This window comes from Globicephala melas, chromosome 19 (assembly GCF_963455315.2).
Source record: "Globicephala melas chromosome 19, mGloMel1.2, whole genome shotgun sequence".
NCBI lineage: Eukaryota > Metazoa > Chordata > Mammalia > Artiodactyla > Delphinidae > Globicephala > Globicephala melas.
In genome coordinates, this window is record NC_083332.1 from 44,292,935 (window position 1) to 44,308,424 (window position 15,490).

The following is a 15,490-nucleotide window of genomic DNA, read 5'->3' on the forward strand; positions in this document are numbered from 1 at the left end:
CTATGGTCAAGGCCATGAGGACCACAGTGTGGTGGGCACGGTGGCTGTGAAAGCCCCACTGCTGCCCAGCCAGCCCGAGACAAGCCATGGGGAAGCACTCACTGGCCAGCCCCGTCATAATCTCTGCCAATCCCGATGAACTTGCATCCAATGACTGCCCTGATGTGGTCGAAGTGATCTGAAGAATGGAAAGTCAGCAGTGTGGGGCTTCCAGGGCAGGGGTGGGGGTGATGACTGGCCTCTGCTGATTCCCCTTTTTGCAGCCTGTAGGCCAAACAGGCCAGTTCCTTCATGGCCTGGCACTGAGAGTACCAACTAGAGGGCCCTGAGGTTTGATCTGAAGTGATCCCAGCTGGCTCTAGACTGGACTTCAGATTTGGAGTGGACCCCAGAGCCCCCTGTTTGGGCCATTTCCCACCCAAGATTCACCCTGCCTCCCAGTCTCCTTGAGAACCTGTGGGGGCTCCTTTCCCCGGGTGTGGAGGATGAGAGAGGAACAAGAGTACAACTGATGAAGACCCCAGAGACCTAAGGAGCTGTCCAGTCCCTTGGCCAGAGGTAGGGGCAGTGTGCTGTAGGAGCCCCTGCAGAGGCACAGATGGGCAGCGCCTGGGCTGTGTGTCTGACACTCCCACTGCTCCGAGGGGGCACCCTAGGTTGCTGTCCCCCGCCTCTAACCTTCCTGTCCAAGCTGGGGTCCTTCTCTCAGAGGGCCACCTTCAGCCCGAGGCCTCCCGGGAGCACACGTCATCCCCATCTGCCTGCAGCCGGCCCCGCCCACCCCGAGGGCTGCGTGTGAGTGTCTCTGTGGCCACAGGTGCTCTAGGCTCCCGGTTTTCCGGTACTGGGCCATGGTGGCTGGTGTGGGGGAAGAGATAGTTTCTGGAAATGGGGGGGGGGGAACCTTGTGAGCTCTGGATTCAGGAAGGGGCCCTCTGCCCCCGACCTTCTCTCTCCACCTACTCGACTCCCCAGACTGCATGACCATTCTCTGGGGACTTCAACCAGCACCTGGGAACTATCAGGAACCTCCCCCACTTCTGTCAGCCAGCCTCAGGAAAGAGCGCCCTCAGGAGTTGCTACACCTCCCCAGGGCCTGAATAGAGGGACTTTGGGATGTGAACTGAACAACCTTCTGGGGAGAGTCAGCGACCCTTTTACTCAACAGAGCAGGAACCCAGTCAGCAGGCTATTTGAGTGGAAGGAAATGAAGTCATTTCCATGGCAGCAGAGCCCCCACCACAGCAACCTTCCTCCCAGAGCTGTTGGCAGACCTTCTGGCCAGGATCCCTCCTACCTCAGTGTGGAAGGCCCGGCCTCGTGGAGAAGTATAGGTTCTGAGGAAAGACCTGGCACCTGGGTTCTGCTGCTACACTTGCCTTATCTCGTGGCCCTTGTGGCTGTAGCTTCCCCAGAAACCTCAAGGGCTAAGTGCCTGTGCTTGCTCAGAGGCCGCACGCCATTCCCCATTTCCAGCCTCAGGCCCTCCCCCAGCTGCCTCCTCTAGGGACCCCCTCCCCCCAGCGCGCGCGCACACACACACACACACACACACACACACACACACACACACACACACACACACTGGGGATGTGCCTTCTCACAGAAGCTCAACCACTGAGATGCTTTAGGGACTGTGCCCAAACTCCTTCATCCCCAGCCTCTCAAGTTTTTGCTCTGATCCCTGGCACGCCCTGGAGCTGTTCCACCTTTGGAACCTTTCCTGGGTGGCAGGAGTGCCTAGCACAGGGGTAGTGACCTAAGTCTGAGCACTGGCGACCCTAGAAATCTGTTACACAAAAACATTTTATTGAGCAGTAAGTGACCCCACTGGGGACAGAAAGGGCGCAATAAAGGAGCATGTGAACCTCGGGGCAGGGTGCATGCTGCTTGACTCTCCATCCTGTTCTTGCTTCAGGGAGCAGGTCTTCCTGGGTCTCTCTGTCCTGCCTCCTGAGACCCCAGGCAGGAGGTTCTTTGGGAAGCCACAGATTGCTGCTTTCAGTTTCAAAAAGCCCAGCTCCCCCCTGGTTTGTGGTGGTGGCCGCTGACAATGGCTCAGGGCGGGAACGCATGTGGTAGACTGCTAAGGCTTCTCTGCACCCTGTCTGTGCTCCTGCATCCTCCTTGGCTCGCAGAGTGTAGACTTTTCTTTCTTCAGCTCACAAAGGGGCCCCTGAGGATTGAGCAGAGGAACGTCAGCTTTTCTTCCAGGCCAGCTTCAGCCCTGGGATGTTCAGGGCAGATTCTCATTCAAAACTCAGTTTCTGAGGCTCCTTGCTTACGGCCATTTAGTGTGGAAGGAGGCTCCTGGCTGAGGAAGGCTCAGGCAGAATGACTCAGGTTCTAATCTGTGGCAGTGGGCAGTGGGGGGGCGGGGGGTAGTCACTGCAGGAAGAGGCATTCGCTGCGTTAGGCAGTTAAACCATTGCCCTCTCTTCAGAATGACTCAGCCAGAAAGATTCTGTGGAGTTCACCTCCGGGCACCATGCTACAATCGACGGATTTTGGGTCTGGAGCAACCAAGATCTTTGTCCGACTCTTCCGGAGCGTGCTTTCTCTTGGGAGCACGTCTAGGGACTGGCTTCTCTGCTTCCACCTTTGCTGGCGTGGCCAAAGGAACATCCCCGTAGACCCGGTCGCCACCAACTAGGGAGTATGTCTCCCCGTGCCGGCCAAACTGCGTTTCTCTACACTCTCAGCAGAGAACATGGTAGTGACCAGGTGTAGGAGGAGAAACGGGAGCCACTGCTGCTGCAAAGAAAATCAGAACTGATTAGTCACTTCTGCTGTACACAGTCTCCTTCCAGAATTTCCCTCTCTCATGTCTCTCCCAGTTTCTGGCTGAAGACCTTTAATCTACTTGACATCCAAAACACAGGCTTGGCCCATCACCTCTATGAGTCCCTAGAGAAGGGACACTGGCTGCAAAAACAATTCCTAGAGCCTACGGCTGCAGCAGATGAGGACATCTCTCCACCGTTTCCAGGGGAAACAGTAGAACCCGAAAGTAATTGCAATCGTGATCCTCTCCGTCTCTCCCTTCCACAACAGAGAAAACATTTCTTGCTGTCTGTCACTTCTGAGGCTTTAATGGAAATGTCTTTCAAGTTTGGAAAAAAATAATCTAATATAAATTGGTTAAGAACCCCACCCACCTTGGCAACCCCTCTTGGGCCCCATTTATACTTCCTGTTTCAACCACACTGAACCCTAGCCCTCTGATACTTTTATGTAGATTAGAACAAGGCCAAATGCTGAGGCAGAGTGATCAGGAGACTCAGAACCGGGTTCTGGGTACCAAGTCTAGGCTCACATCCACCCAGCCTCCTGGGACACCATCTCCTCGGCCCTCCAGTCCCACTAGCACTTCATCACCCCCCTTGGTTCTTCCGGTCTTCCCATCAATATGGCACCACCGTCTCCCCTAGTTCTCAGCAGCTGAGTAAGGGATGTGTCTGAGGGGACTGATATAGACGCCTACATGACAGCACAGAGGTGCCTGGGTTTGAAGGGGCGGTTCAAGAGTGGCCCTCTTCCTCAAACTGCTCCATTTACCATTTGCCAACAAAAATGCACTTGTCTTTTGCTAAGAGGCCAATCGGGAAAGGGTCTGAATGGAAGCATCCTGTAGCCCAAAGGGGAAGGCTACATTTATAAAGATCAGAACTGTCCTGCACACTTGTCCAGGGATGACCTTTCACTTGTCCTCAGCAGTGAGCACTGTGGGTCCCTGAAGGTGTCCCAGGTCACTGGTATTACTTACATCTGTGAAAGTGCTCAGGTGTATGTGGTGGGCAAGACCCACGGCAACATGTGCCAGCCAGGTGGGGTTGTGTGTACACCATATTGCTTGTAGAGATGCCCGGTCTGGGTGTACCTGCTGCACTGCCCACCCAGGGAACAGAGCACAGGTCAGAGTAAGTATAGACGATGCAGTCAGACATTCTCTCTCAGACAACCAAAGAGATTGGTATCTGGTGGAGAACTGGCAGGGAAGTTTCTCTGAGGGCAGCACTTTTGCATAGTTACCCTGCCATGAAAACTGTGAGAAGTTCTGTAAGGTCATCACTACCCAGTAAGGTCATAATAAGGAACCTGTGACTTGGGGGGCAGGCTTCAGGAGGAGGGGCAGTTTTGTGGAGGAGAACAGGGTAGAGGCAGAGGTACTCTGCCTGGCCCCTCACACCTGGGCCTCCCCACCCATGCCCTAGTCTAGTAGACACCCCACGTGGGGTGTGCCGGTGGGCTGGCACAGACCCAGGATCCCCAGGAGGGAAAGAGAGACCCACATTCTGAGATTGGCTTGAGAGGCAAGATTAATGTAAGAGACAGCTAGGTTGTATGGCACTGATCCTAAGAGGCAGAGATTTGTGTGGACTGGGGAATCAGGGAAGGCTCCTTGGCAGTGAGCCTGAAGGACAAGTGAGATTTGGACCCATGGGGAAGAGAGGGAAGACATTCCAGTTTGGAAGAATAAAAGCAAAGACACAGGGCTTCCCTGGTGGCACAGTGGTTGAGAGTCCGCCTGCCAACGCGGGGGTCACAGGTTCGTGCCCCGGTCCAGGAAGATCCCACGTGCTGCAGAGTGGCTGGGCCCGTGAGCCATGGCCGCTGAGCCTGCGCGTCCGGAGCCTGTGCTCCGCAACGGGAGAGGCCACCATAGTGAGAGGCCCGCGTACTGCAAAAAAAAAAAAAAAGCAAAGACACACTCTTCTCGACCTTGTCCTGCCCCAAATATAAATTCATAACACCCTCACATTTTTACAACTGAGGACTTAAAAAAACCAAGAGGTTAAGGGGCCTACCCAGTGTTCCACAGGTAGTGGAGAGGTGTTCTGCTCAGTGGTTAGGTTCATGTCGGGGCTCCGGATTTACAGCTGATAGGAATGTGAAGGCAAGCTCATGCCATTTCAAACATTTCCAAGTGATACTGAGAGAGATGTTAAAGGTGCAAAATGAGGGTGCTGAATGACCTCACAAAATGGGAATGGTGGGCCCATTTTAACATGAAATTGAAAACAAATTCATGACAAAAGGACATAATACAAAATGACAACATAATCATTACACTCCCCTCTCCCCTAGAAGTAAAAATCAGTAGAATCCTTTCTCTCTCCACCATGAAAGGATGAGATAAAAGCTCAGCAGCAGCCCCCGTGAAAAACATGGTCAACAGTGTGAAGAGGTGTTACTAAGACGATTTGGTCCGACTCAGAGAATGAAAGAGACAACTCCGCCCTTAGCCTGATCAGGCCCACAGGACGGAACCACATTTGGGGCAGCCTTTGATAGTGTGGCAATGAGAGAGAACCTTCTTTAGGAGGGGACTCCCTGTTGCCGACCTTGAAAAAGCAAAGATGGGACATTCGTTTAATGGGGCTGTTGCAGAGGCGATGTGCCCGGGAGGTAGAGGCTGCTTGGACTACCATTTTAGAGGTTGGGCCACCCTGGTGGAGAACCACAGCACCTTCTATTCCTAAGCTGCTTGAATCAGCAGGTGCACGTTAGGACACACAAAGTCAGGCCCCATTGGAGCAGACTGCCTTTGGGAGTGGTAGCATGTAAAATGTGAAGGGCAATGCTCTGGAGGAGCTTTGTCATGGCAGGTGGGCCAGCACGAGACCATTCAGATTCTCCAAGGCTCCAGAGATTACTTGGCTGGGAGCATCCCTCTGATGTGGTGGGGGGACTCCTACCTTAACAGGACCTGGCTGGGCATCTGGGCGAGGCAGAATAAATGGTTTATTAACTTACGAGAGCGAGAGACTCACCTGGGGGGTTCCACAAAAGCACTTAAAAAGACTTGTACCTAGATTCTTGAGCCAACCCTCAGAAAACTTATCTAGATCTGGAGTAGGGCTCAGGAAGCTGCACTTTTAATAAGCTTCCTGGGCAGTCCCACCACAGTGGTCCATGGATAGAGTGACCAAATTATTGTGTATTCTTGGTTGCTCTTGGGAGTCAAAGTGGGCAATATTAAAAACTGCAGCAGGCATACATATAAACAGGGAATATTCAAGGCAAACAGAGGTGTATAGTTATTCTATGCATGAGTCAGATTTGAGAAAAGCTAGCCTGGTGGTTAAAGAACACAACCCTTAGGACAGACAGACCAGATTCTGTCCTACTTACTTGTGTGATTTTGACCAAATTCTTTTATCCTTCTGTTTCTTCATATAGAAAAGAGCTATGGCTGTACATTTAGCACAATATTCTCTTTTGGCAAAAGTTGCTCTGGGTCCATTTGTGTTCTCTGCTACTTAATCCTTTCCAGTGTGCAAGCATTTTTAAGTTGTTTGGTGAAGTATTACATTTGACTTTTAACTGTTCATTACTTTGGGAAAAGCTTATGTAGTGCTGCAGAGACTAGAACCTATGCAGAGATAGTGAGAGGATGTTATAAGCTTATTCTGCCGGTTTATAAAAAAGTTTAACCTTTTCTCCTCTTCCTCCACCTGCCACCAAGAGATGAGAAAGAAGGCAGAGCCTGGAAATGCACACAAGCAATACTTCTGTGTCAGTTTGCCTTTTATTCCTCTGCCAGTACTTCCCAGAGAGATTTCACCAAAAGTGCCTAAGCTTGCCATGGCCATTGTTGTGAAGAAAGTTTCTCTCTATTGCTAGTCGCATCCCCTTTCCCTTCTCCTGGGGGCTTAATGGATGTTTGGGGGCAGGAAATAAAATTTAAACTAAAACATCAATTGAAAGAGCCTTCGTCCTAAGTGTGGTAGTTTGGAGTGTGAATCTTCTCAGAGTCTAGTGAATTCTGCTCCAGTGGAAACTGTTATTAAGGGACACCCATAGAAACACTGCTTACTGTAAGAAATCATGACACAATACAGAGCCAAGATCGACTTTATTCTTCATGTGAAAGACTACAGAGAGCCATGCTCAGTAGTTCACCCTCCAGTGTTGGCCAGCAGCTTACCTTTTGAAGGCAGAAAGCAGCCCGGGCCTCCAGAAGGTGACTAGGCAGCCCAGAGCACCTTACTGACAAGTGTGCTCAGCCATCCAGCACAGAGGGAAAGGTCCCTGTTATGGCATCATATATAAGCCTGCTGCAATAAGGTTTGCTGGTGCAAAGGCTGTCTCACTGAGGACCTAGTCCTGGAAGCCTTCTCCTCCGGCGAGCTGCCAGCTCAATCTTCTGAACCAGGCTCACGTCCCAGGGATGGGTCACAAAGCTGACGACAGTGCCTGGCACTTCGCTCCCCACCCGGCCCACCCTCCCTGCTCTGTGGATGTAGTCTTGTAGGGTGAGAGGGAAATCATAATTGATGACTAGCTCCACCTGGGTGCTGTCCAGGCCCCGAGAGGCGATGTCTGTGCAGAGAAGTATGTCTCGGGAGCCCTTCTGGAAGGACTGGAAGATGCCTGCTCTCATTGAGGCTGGCATCTGTCCCTGCAGTCTTAAGTGTTGGATTTTGTGGTCATCCAGAATATACCCCAGCCAGTTCACAGTGCTGGAGCAATTACAGAACACCAGAACACTTCCTGCGGGGCCAGTCCTATATGCTCTGTCACGCTGCTTGAGGATCGGCACCAACCCAGTCACCTTCTCTGTTCCCTTCAGTCTCATGAATGTCTGTCTGACGTGAGGCATGATGCAGTGGAGCTTGTCACTGGTAACAGTGGTTAGAGAGTCTAAGCTGGTAACTTTACTCAGCAGCTGGCCTACACCTTCGGGAAATGTGGCCCCTACCAGCACTAACTGAGCTTTGGGATTGAAGGGGTCTTTTAAGTCAGCTGGGTCTTCTGCTATATGGCTCCCCTCCAAGATGTAATCCACCAGTTCCAGGAAGCTTTCATCCAACAGCGTGTCTGCTTCATCCAACACCAAGAAGGAGAGCTGCTCCAGGCTGATCAGTTGAGTTTTCAGGGCCTTCCACAGAGCCCCCGGAGTGGCCACTAGTATATCTGCTGGAGGATGTTTGGACAGTTGCAGCCTGATCCTACTCATGCCATGGCCTCCCCCTAACTCCCGCACCTGGAGGCCCAAGGAGCTGCCCAAGGGCTGGGCCACGGCCCGCACCTGTTCGGCTAATTCTCGAGAAGGCACAAGAACCAGGCCTCGAGGCGCAGGGATGCGACAAGGGTCCAGGCTTGGCTGGCCCAAGAGCCGTTGAAGGAGAGGTAGTAAGTATCCTAGAGTTTTGCCACTGCCGGTTTCTGCGGCGCAGAGGATGTGGCGACCGCGGAGGAGTGGGGGAATGGTACTCGACTGCACGGTTGTGGGCCGAACAACTTCGGGAGCAGCCTCTTGTAGTGCGCTCAGAACGCGGTGCTCCAGACCCAGATCGGTGAAGCTGCCCTTGGGCGAGAGGTTCCGCAGCGCTGGAGCCTCATGTTGCGCGCGCTCGATGGAGAAATGGTCCCCGTGGGCGCGCCGATTCCTCCAGCCGCGCGAAGCGAGTGGCGCGGGCTCCCAAGGGCCCAGCGTGAGGCGAGCCGGCTGGTTCAACTCCGGTCGCCGCGCTGAGATCAGCAGCGACCCAGGTCGCACCAGCACCGGCCGCGGGGGGCTCCGCTGCCCGCTTTGCCGCTCTTCCTGCCGCCGCTGTAGAGCCCGCGGAATGCGCACCACGGGCAGGGGCTCGTTGGGACCGCGGACCGTCAGGTCCCGGCGAGGCGCCAGAAGCAACCGAGCCACGAGCGACAACAGCCGCGGCTGCCGCGCTAGAGCCATACTCCCCTCAGTGCGGGAGAGGCGCACGACAGTGACGTCACGGGCGCGCCAAGGCCTCGCGGACGGTGGCTGGCGCGGCTCAGTAGGGCCCGCGGAATTGGCGAACTGTGTGGAAGGAGCGGGATCTGTAGAGCTCAGCAGCGGCGAGGTCCGTAGGTCCGAACAGGGGATGGTGACTCCAGGTCCCGGCCAACCTTGGGGAAGGGTGCGCGATGGAGGCAGGACCGGGGTCCGGCGATGGGGCCCTGGCATTACGAACCAGGAGGGCGGAGGGCTTGTGGCGATCCGATGTCCGATCTCTGCAACGCTCATTTGTCGCCCTCACAGCCCCTGTCATGGCTTGGCCAGTTCGGGTCTCCCCCTGTAACTTTACAAGTATTTATTGAGAGTCTGAGTGAATGGTCAGGCCTGGGGGCCGAGATCGGGAGTCCGGAGTCGTAGATCCAGGCTCACCCTTCCCTTAGAGCTCCCCAGAGAGCTGAGGGCCCCGAGGGCAAGCTCATGGCCTTCAGCGTATCTTCTCTTCAGTCCAGAGAACTCATCGCTTGGTACTTTTCCCCTCTCTTTTCAGCTGAGGGTCATTCTCCCCTCCCTTGTCACCCTTTCCAGCTTCTCATCCTGAACCCACTGCTTTCTTGGCTAGTTCACCTCCACCGGCTTTCCAGTCAGATACCTCAGTTCCGTAAATAGCAGCGAGGAGGATTTGTGGCTTGTCTCACAAAACCACGGTCAGGCAGAATATTTTACTTGAATTCAGTTGTTCAGGTTGCCCAAAAGCCTTACACTACTGGTACTTCTTGAACGGATCCCGAAAATGGGTGTCAGATCATTTCTGTAATTTCCAGTGCCTGGGGTAGGAGATAAGGTAAATGTGGATTAACCACCTGGGAGGTTCTTAACATCTGGAGAAAGAGTTTTACTTTCATTAGATACCGTTATAGAGATAAATGCTATTAAATTTCAAATAGCATTTTGATACACGATAGACTTTCTGGAGAGTTACCTGTTAAACCAGCAGAGGAGAGAGTTTTGAGTACTCATGGGTGAACAGAGTCATTGGATAGAGCAGTGGCTCTTGCGTGAGGGTGATTTTGCCCTCACCCTTCCCCCAGGACATTTGACAATGGCTGGAGACATTTTTCTTTGTCACATCCGTGGGGTCGGGTGGGGTGCTGCAGGCCTCTAGTGGGTAGAGGCCAGGATGCTACTACATATCGTACAAGGCATAGGACAGCCCTCCCCACCACCCCAAAGAATTATCTGGCCCCAAATGTCAATAGTGTGCTTTGGAGAAACCTTGGATAGAGGCTGAGGACTGAAGAGAGGCTGAGGTTGTCACATGTACTCTCACTTCAGGTGGTCAGTCACATTTGCCAGATTCTTGTGTGGCCCTGCCCCTTTCCCAGAATCTGTAGCAGGCACACTGATGCCGTGGTTGTCATGTCCTTGGGATGAGAAAACCTTGGGGGCTCCTGAAAGTTATAAACACAGGAAGGAGTGATTTAGGAGGGTGACGTGGGAGAAGAGGACTTTAGGAAGAACAAAATTGTCCTCATGTGTTTGGAAAATGTGCCAGATGGAAAAGAGATGAGGTGTGCCATGGGGTGTACCATTCCAGAAGGCAGACTGGGACTGATGCTTGACAGGGAGTCAGATTCTGAATTTGATATAGACTGCTGTAGCAACTAGAAATGCCTAGATCTGTCTAGAGAGTGCTGGGTTTTCTGTCTCTGCAAAGTTCATGTATAGGCTGATGACCACTGATTGGTGATATGATAGAGGGGAGTTGATATAAAGGATGCTCTAAGATATTGTGATTCTACACTACTTTTACGATTCTTTCCCAGAACTCGGAGCTCCTCATTTCGTTAGCTGAAGAGCTCCTTGGATGTCTGCTCTGACATGTTTCACCTGTTTACATGTGCCACTCATTTTTCAGGTACAAAACAAAGAATCGCTTTGCACAAAGCCAGAAGGGATATACTGAAAGAATTATCAGAAAAGAATAATACATAGGTATGTATTTGCATTGACTTTCTCCAAATATTTGAGACAGGGTAGCTGGTTAGTGGCTGCTTTCTCATGCTTGAGCCCTTACAGTGTGATCACCTCAGAATGTCATAGCGATTGGAGCCTGTCTGAACCTGTCTGTCTCTGCCCATGGCCCCTAGTTTCTTCTTGTCATTGCTTTAGTTACTGTGTAAGGCCCTTCTCTTTTCCTCCTGCTCACAGCAGACATTGAGTAACCTCTAGTTGTTACTGAGATGCATATTTCACAGTATAGTACTTTAGAAATGAGAAAGGTTTACTTATTGTGGAAACAAATGTAGGCTCCTGGGAGTGTTAGTGTCACTCAGTAATGTTTTTCCCAGGGCTGCCATGGTAACTGACGTTGCCTGCTTACTCCCTAAGGTTTGAGAAGAATTCTTCCTTGGATCTCAGGTGATAGTGGTACATTCCTTCATTCATTTATGCATTTAGTAAATATTTTCTGAGCACCATGTATGTGCCAGGTACTTTTCATATGGACAGTGAACAAAACAGACAAAATTCCTGCCCTAGTGAACTGTATATTCTGATTTAATTGGCTTGGGGTGAGGCCTGGCCATTGGTAGTTTTTTAAATCTCTCCAGATGATTCTAATGTACAGCTAGGTTTGAGAATCACAGTTATAAATGAAGCACTTTGGGAATTGCAAAGGCATTGCAGAAATAAAAAGTGGCTATTGGTATTCCTTCACTATTCCTGCATTTTCCTGCCTGCATCAGGACTGTTGTACAAGTGCTGATCATTTTCTTTTCAGCCCTTTTCGCTGTTTGCCTAGACCCTTTATCCCTCTTTCTAACCTAACACCCTACCTCCTTCTTGTCTTTCAACCTCCAGTCCATCATCTGTTTGGGATTTATCCTAAACTTGGTGGGAAGGCATTGCAGGGTATAAACAGAGAAGTGGTGTTAGCAGAGATGCCTTTTTCAGACACCATACTGGCTATTGTAAGAGAATGGATAGGAGGGGGCAGGAGTAGATTTGGGGAGACTCATTAGGAGGCTGGCTTTGTGCACAGTGGTGGCCTTGCAGATGGAGTAAAGCAGGCAGGTTAGAGTCATATTTGGAAGGTTAGTGATGGCTTGGAGGTGAATAGGAGATAGTGATGAATTGGATGTGGGGAATGTGGGTTAAGGATGTGTAATTGGGTAAATGGAGGTGCTACTTACTGAAACGGGAAAAATTTTCTCCCCACATATTGACCTGATAAACACCTTCTCACCCTTTAGACCTTGAATCAGAGATTCTTTCTTGTTTTCTTTTATTATATTTTATTTTATTTCATTTTTATTTGGGCTGTGACGCCAGCTTGCAGGATCTTAGTTCCCCAACCAGGGATTGAACCCAGGCCCCCTGAACTGGAGGCACAGGGTCCTAACCACTGGACCACTGGGGAATTCCCAGCAGAGATTTTTTCTTTCTTTTCTTTCTTTTTTTAATATAAGTTTTAATTAATTGATTAATTAATTAATTTTTGGTTGCGTTGGGTCTTCGTTGCCGCACGTGGGCTTTCTGTAGTTGCGGTGAGCAGGGGCTACTCTTCGCTGCGGTGCACGGGCTTCTCACTGCAGTGGCTTCTCTTGTTGCGGAGCATGGGCTCTATGCGTGCGGGCTTCAGTAGTTGTGGCACGCGGGCTCAGTAGTGGTGGCTTGCGGGCTTAGTTGCTCTGCGGCATGTGGGATCTTCCCGGACCAGGGAGCAAACCCGTGTCTCCTGCATTGGCAGGTGGATTGTTTGTTTTTTTAAAACATCTTTATTGGAGTATAATTGCTTTACAATGGTGTGTTAGTTTTTGCTGTATAACAAAGTGAATCAGTTATATGCATGCGTATATCCCTATATCCCCTCCCTCTTGCGTCTCCCTCCCACCCTCCTGATCCTACCCCTCTAGGTGGTCACAAGGCACTGAGTTGATCTCCCTGTGCTATGCAGCTGCTTCCCACTTGCTAGCTATTGTACATTTGGTAGTATATATATGTCAATGCTACTCTCTTACTTCATCCCAGCTTACCCTTCCCCCTTCCCGTGTCCTCAAGTCCATTCTCTGTGTCTGCGTCTTTATTCCTGTCCTGCCCCTAGGTTCATTAGAACCATTTTTTTTTTTAGATTCCATATATATGTGTTAGCATACGGTATTTGTTTTTCTCTTTCTGACTTACTTCACTCTGTATGACAGGCTCTAGGTCTATCCACCTCGCTACAAATAACTCAGTTTCGTTTCTTTTTATGGCTGAGTAATATTCCATTGTATATATGTGCCACATCTTCTTTATCTATTCGTCTGTCGATGGACACTTAGGTTGCTTCCATGTCCTGGCTATTGTAAATAGTGCTGGCAGGCAGATTCTGAACCACTGCACTACCAGGGAAGTCCCCAGAGATTATTTCTTAAGGGAGGCCCTCCTCAACCCCCATGAGTCTCTTTCCTGCTGACATAGACTCCCACAGCCTTATGTAACTGCTCCTTCATAGCACCATACACAGTTTTAATTTCACACATATTTGTAAGTTCCCTTTCTATAACATATTTGTAAGTATCCCTTTCATCATTTTATCTTTAGTGCCTACCAGTGCTTGACATATCTTAGGGGCTCAGTAAGTGTCTGTTGAATAAATAATTGGAGACAGAGGACAAGGCTTAGGAGGGAAGATCAAGGCTTTGTTTTCTACATGTTGAGTAGAAGATGCCCTTAAGACATCCCAGTGGGGATGTGTTTTGAGCAGTTGGTGTGAGGTTGGGATGCCTTTGGAGATGATCATGGCCACTATTTTAAACCATGGGAGTGAATAAATTTGTGAGGGAGGATGTGTGAAATTAGAAGGGAAGAGGGCCCACGACTAAGGAGCAACCTCAACCTGTGAGGGGAGGAGGTAAAACCAGCAAAAGAGACTGAAAAGCAGGGGTAGAGAGAAAAACTGGGAGAGTGTGTGGTCGACGAACCCAGGGAGGAGAGAGATCAAGGAAGAGGGGAGGCTCAACCATGCCATGTGCTGCTAGCAAAACAAGATTGAGGACAGGTCAGTGTCTCGTAGATTGAGCAACTTCGAGGTAATTGGTGACTTTAATCAGAGCAGTTTTGGGAGAGTGGCAGAGGGGGAGGCCAGGCCGGAGTAGGCTGAGGAGTAAAAAGTTAGTTAGCAAGCTTTGTGGTTTTTAGAGGGGACCATGTTTGCTTAGAATAAATAAATTAACAGTTATCTCTGGGACATGGGATTTTGATTTTCTTCGATTTACTCCTGTTGCTCTACCTTTAAAATATTTTTAGAATGTGACCACTTCTCACCACCTCCCCTGCTATCTCTCTGTCCTGAGCCACCATCATCTCTGACATCGGTGAGTGAAGAGCCTTCTAACTGATCCGCCTGTGTCTACCGTGGCCCCCACAGTCTGTTTTTCATACAGCAGTCACCGTGATAATGGGGAATGTGATCAGTCATGCCACTCCTCTCCTTAAAACCCTTCACTGGCTCCTATCGTGAAGAGCTAACAAAGCCCGCAGAGCGTCCTACAAGGCCATTCGGGGTCTGACCACTGTGTCCTATCTGCTTACTGCTCTCCATCCATTGTGTATCTGACTTCCATTACTCTCTTCTCCTTTCTGTGCTGCAACCACAGTGGCCTCCTTCCTGTTCTCTAACACACCAGACAAGCTCCTGCCCCAGGGTCTTTGCACTGGCCCTTTCTTCTCCTGTGCACTCTTCCACTAGATACCAACTTGGCTAACTCAAATCTCTGCTCAGATGTCATCTTCTCATTGAAGCTTATCTGGGCTTCTCTATTTAAAATTTTAACCTTTGGGGATGAGGTGGGGGGGAAATGGGTGAAGGTGGTCAGAGGATACAAACTTCCAGTTACAAGACAAATACATTCTGGGATGTAATGTACAGCATGGCAACTATGGTTAACAATACTGTATTGTTTCTTTTTAAATTTTATTTATTTATTTATTTGTTTATTTTTGGCTGTGTTGGGTCTTCGTTGCTGCACGTGGGCTTTCTCTAGTTGCGGTGAGCGGGGGCTCCTCTTCGCTGCGGTGCACAGGCTTCTCATTGTGGTGGCTTCTCTTGTTGCGAAGCACCAGCTCTAGGTGCGCGGGTTTCAGTAGTTGTGGCTCGCGGGCTCTAGAGCGCAGGCTCAGTAGTTGTGGTGCACGGGCTTAGTTGCTCCGCGGCATGTGGGATCTTCCCAGACTAGGGATCGAACCCGTGTTCCCTGCACTGGCAGGCAGATTCTTAACCACTGTGCCACCGCGGAAGTCCCGGTAATACTGTATTGTATCCTGAAAGTTGCAAAGAGAGTAGATCTTAAAGGTTCTCATGATGAGAAAAAAATTATGTGAGGTGATAGATATTGTCTAAACTTATTGTGGTAATCATTTGGTGATATATACATATGTGAAATCTTTATGTTGTACAGCTTAAACTAATACAATATCGTATGTTAATTTTATCTCAATGAAACTGGAAAAAAATTTTAACCCATCTGCAGTTTTCAATCTCCTTTCTCCCTGCTTTTTTTTACTCTATAGCACTATCAATTTTCCATCATACTATGTAATTTATTTATTATGCTTATTGTTTTTGCCTTTTTCCCCACTGGAATGAAAGCTGTACCAGAATAGGAATCTTTGTCTGTTTTCTTCTCTAATGTATCCCCAAAGACTAGGACAGTGACTGGTACAGAGTAGACACTTAATAAATATTTGTTGGATGCATAAATGAGCATGCATTATTTTTACGATAAAAGAAAAGGA

At 49.9% G+C, this 15,490-nt stretch overlaps 2 protein-coding genes across 5 annotated transcripts in view; one reads left to right on the forward strand and one right to left on the reverse strand.

Annotated features, from left to right (window-relative positions):
- Positions 1 to 4,603: 4,603 nt before the first annotated feature.
- DDX28 (DEAD-box helicase 28) lies at positions 4,604 to 8,691 on the reverse strand. The gene is made up of 2 exons (XM_030863584.2): positions 6,932 to 8,691; positions 4,604 to 4,681 (listed from the first exon to the last, which is right to left on the reverse strand). Exon 1 carries the CDS (start codon positions 8,687 to 8,689, stop codon positions 7,094 to 7,096), a length of 1,596 nt encoding a protein of 531 aa, XP_030719444.1. The 5' UTR covers positions 8,690 to 8,691; the 3' UTR covers positions 4,604 to 4,681; positions 6,932 to 7,093.
- Positions 8,692 to 8,727: 36 nt separating this feature from the next.
- The window catches only part of DUS2 (dihydrouridine synthase 2), a 41,232-nt gene continuing 34,469 nt past the window's right edge, over positions 8,728 to 15,490 (forward strand). For 2 of the 4 annotated variants that reach the window (XM_060289346.2, XM_030863585.3), the window contains exons 1-2: positions 8,728 to 8,837; positions 10,629 to 10,705. The gene's annotated coding sequence lies outside the window, so the exon portion shown is untranslated. Of the gene's footprint in view, positions 8,838 to 10,628; positions 10,706 to 14,002; positions 14,071 to 15,490 lie in introns of all 4 variants that reach the window. The other 2 variants (XM_060289344.1, XM_060289345.2) reach the window with 2 other exon arrangements.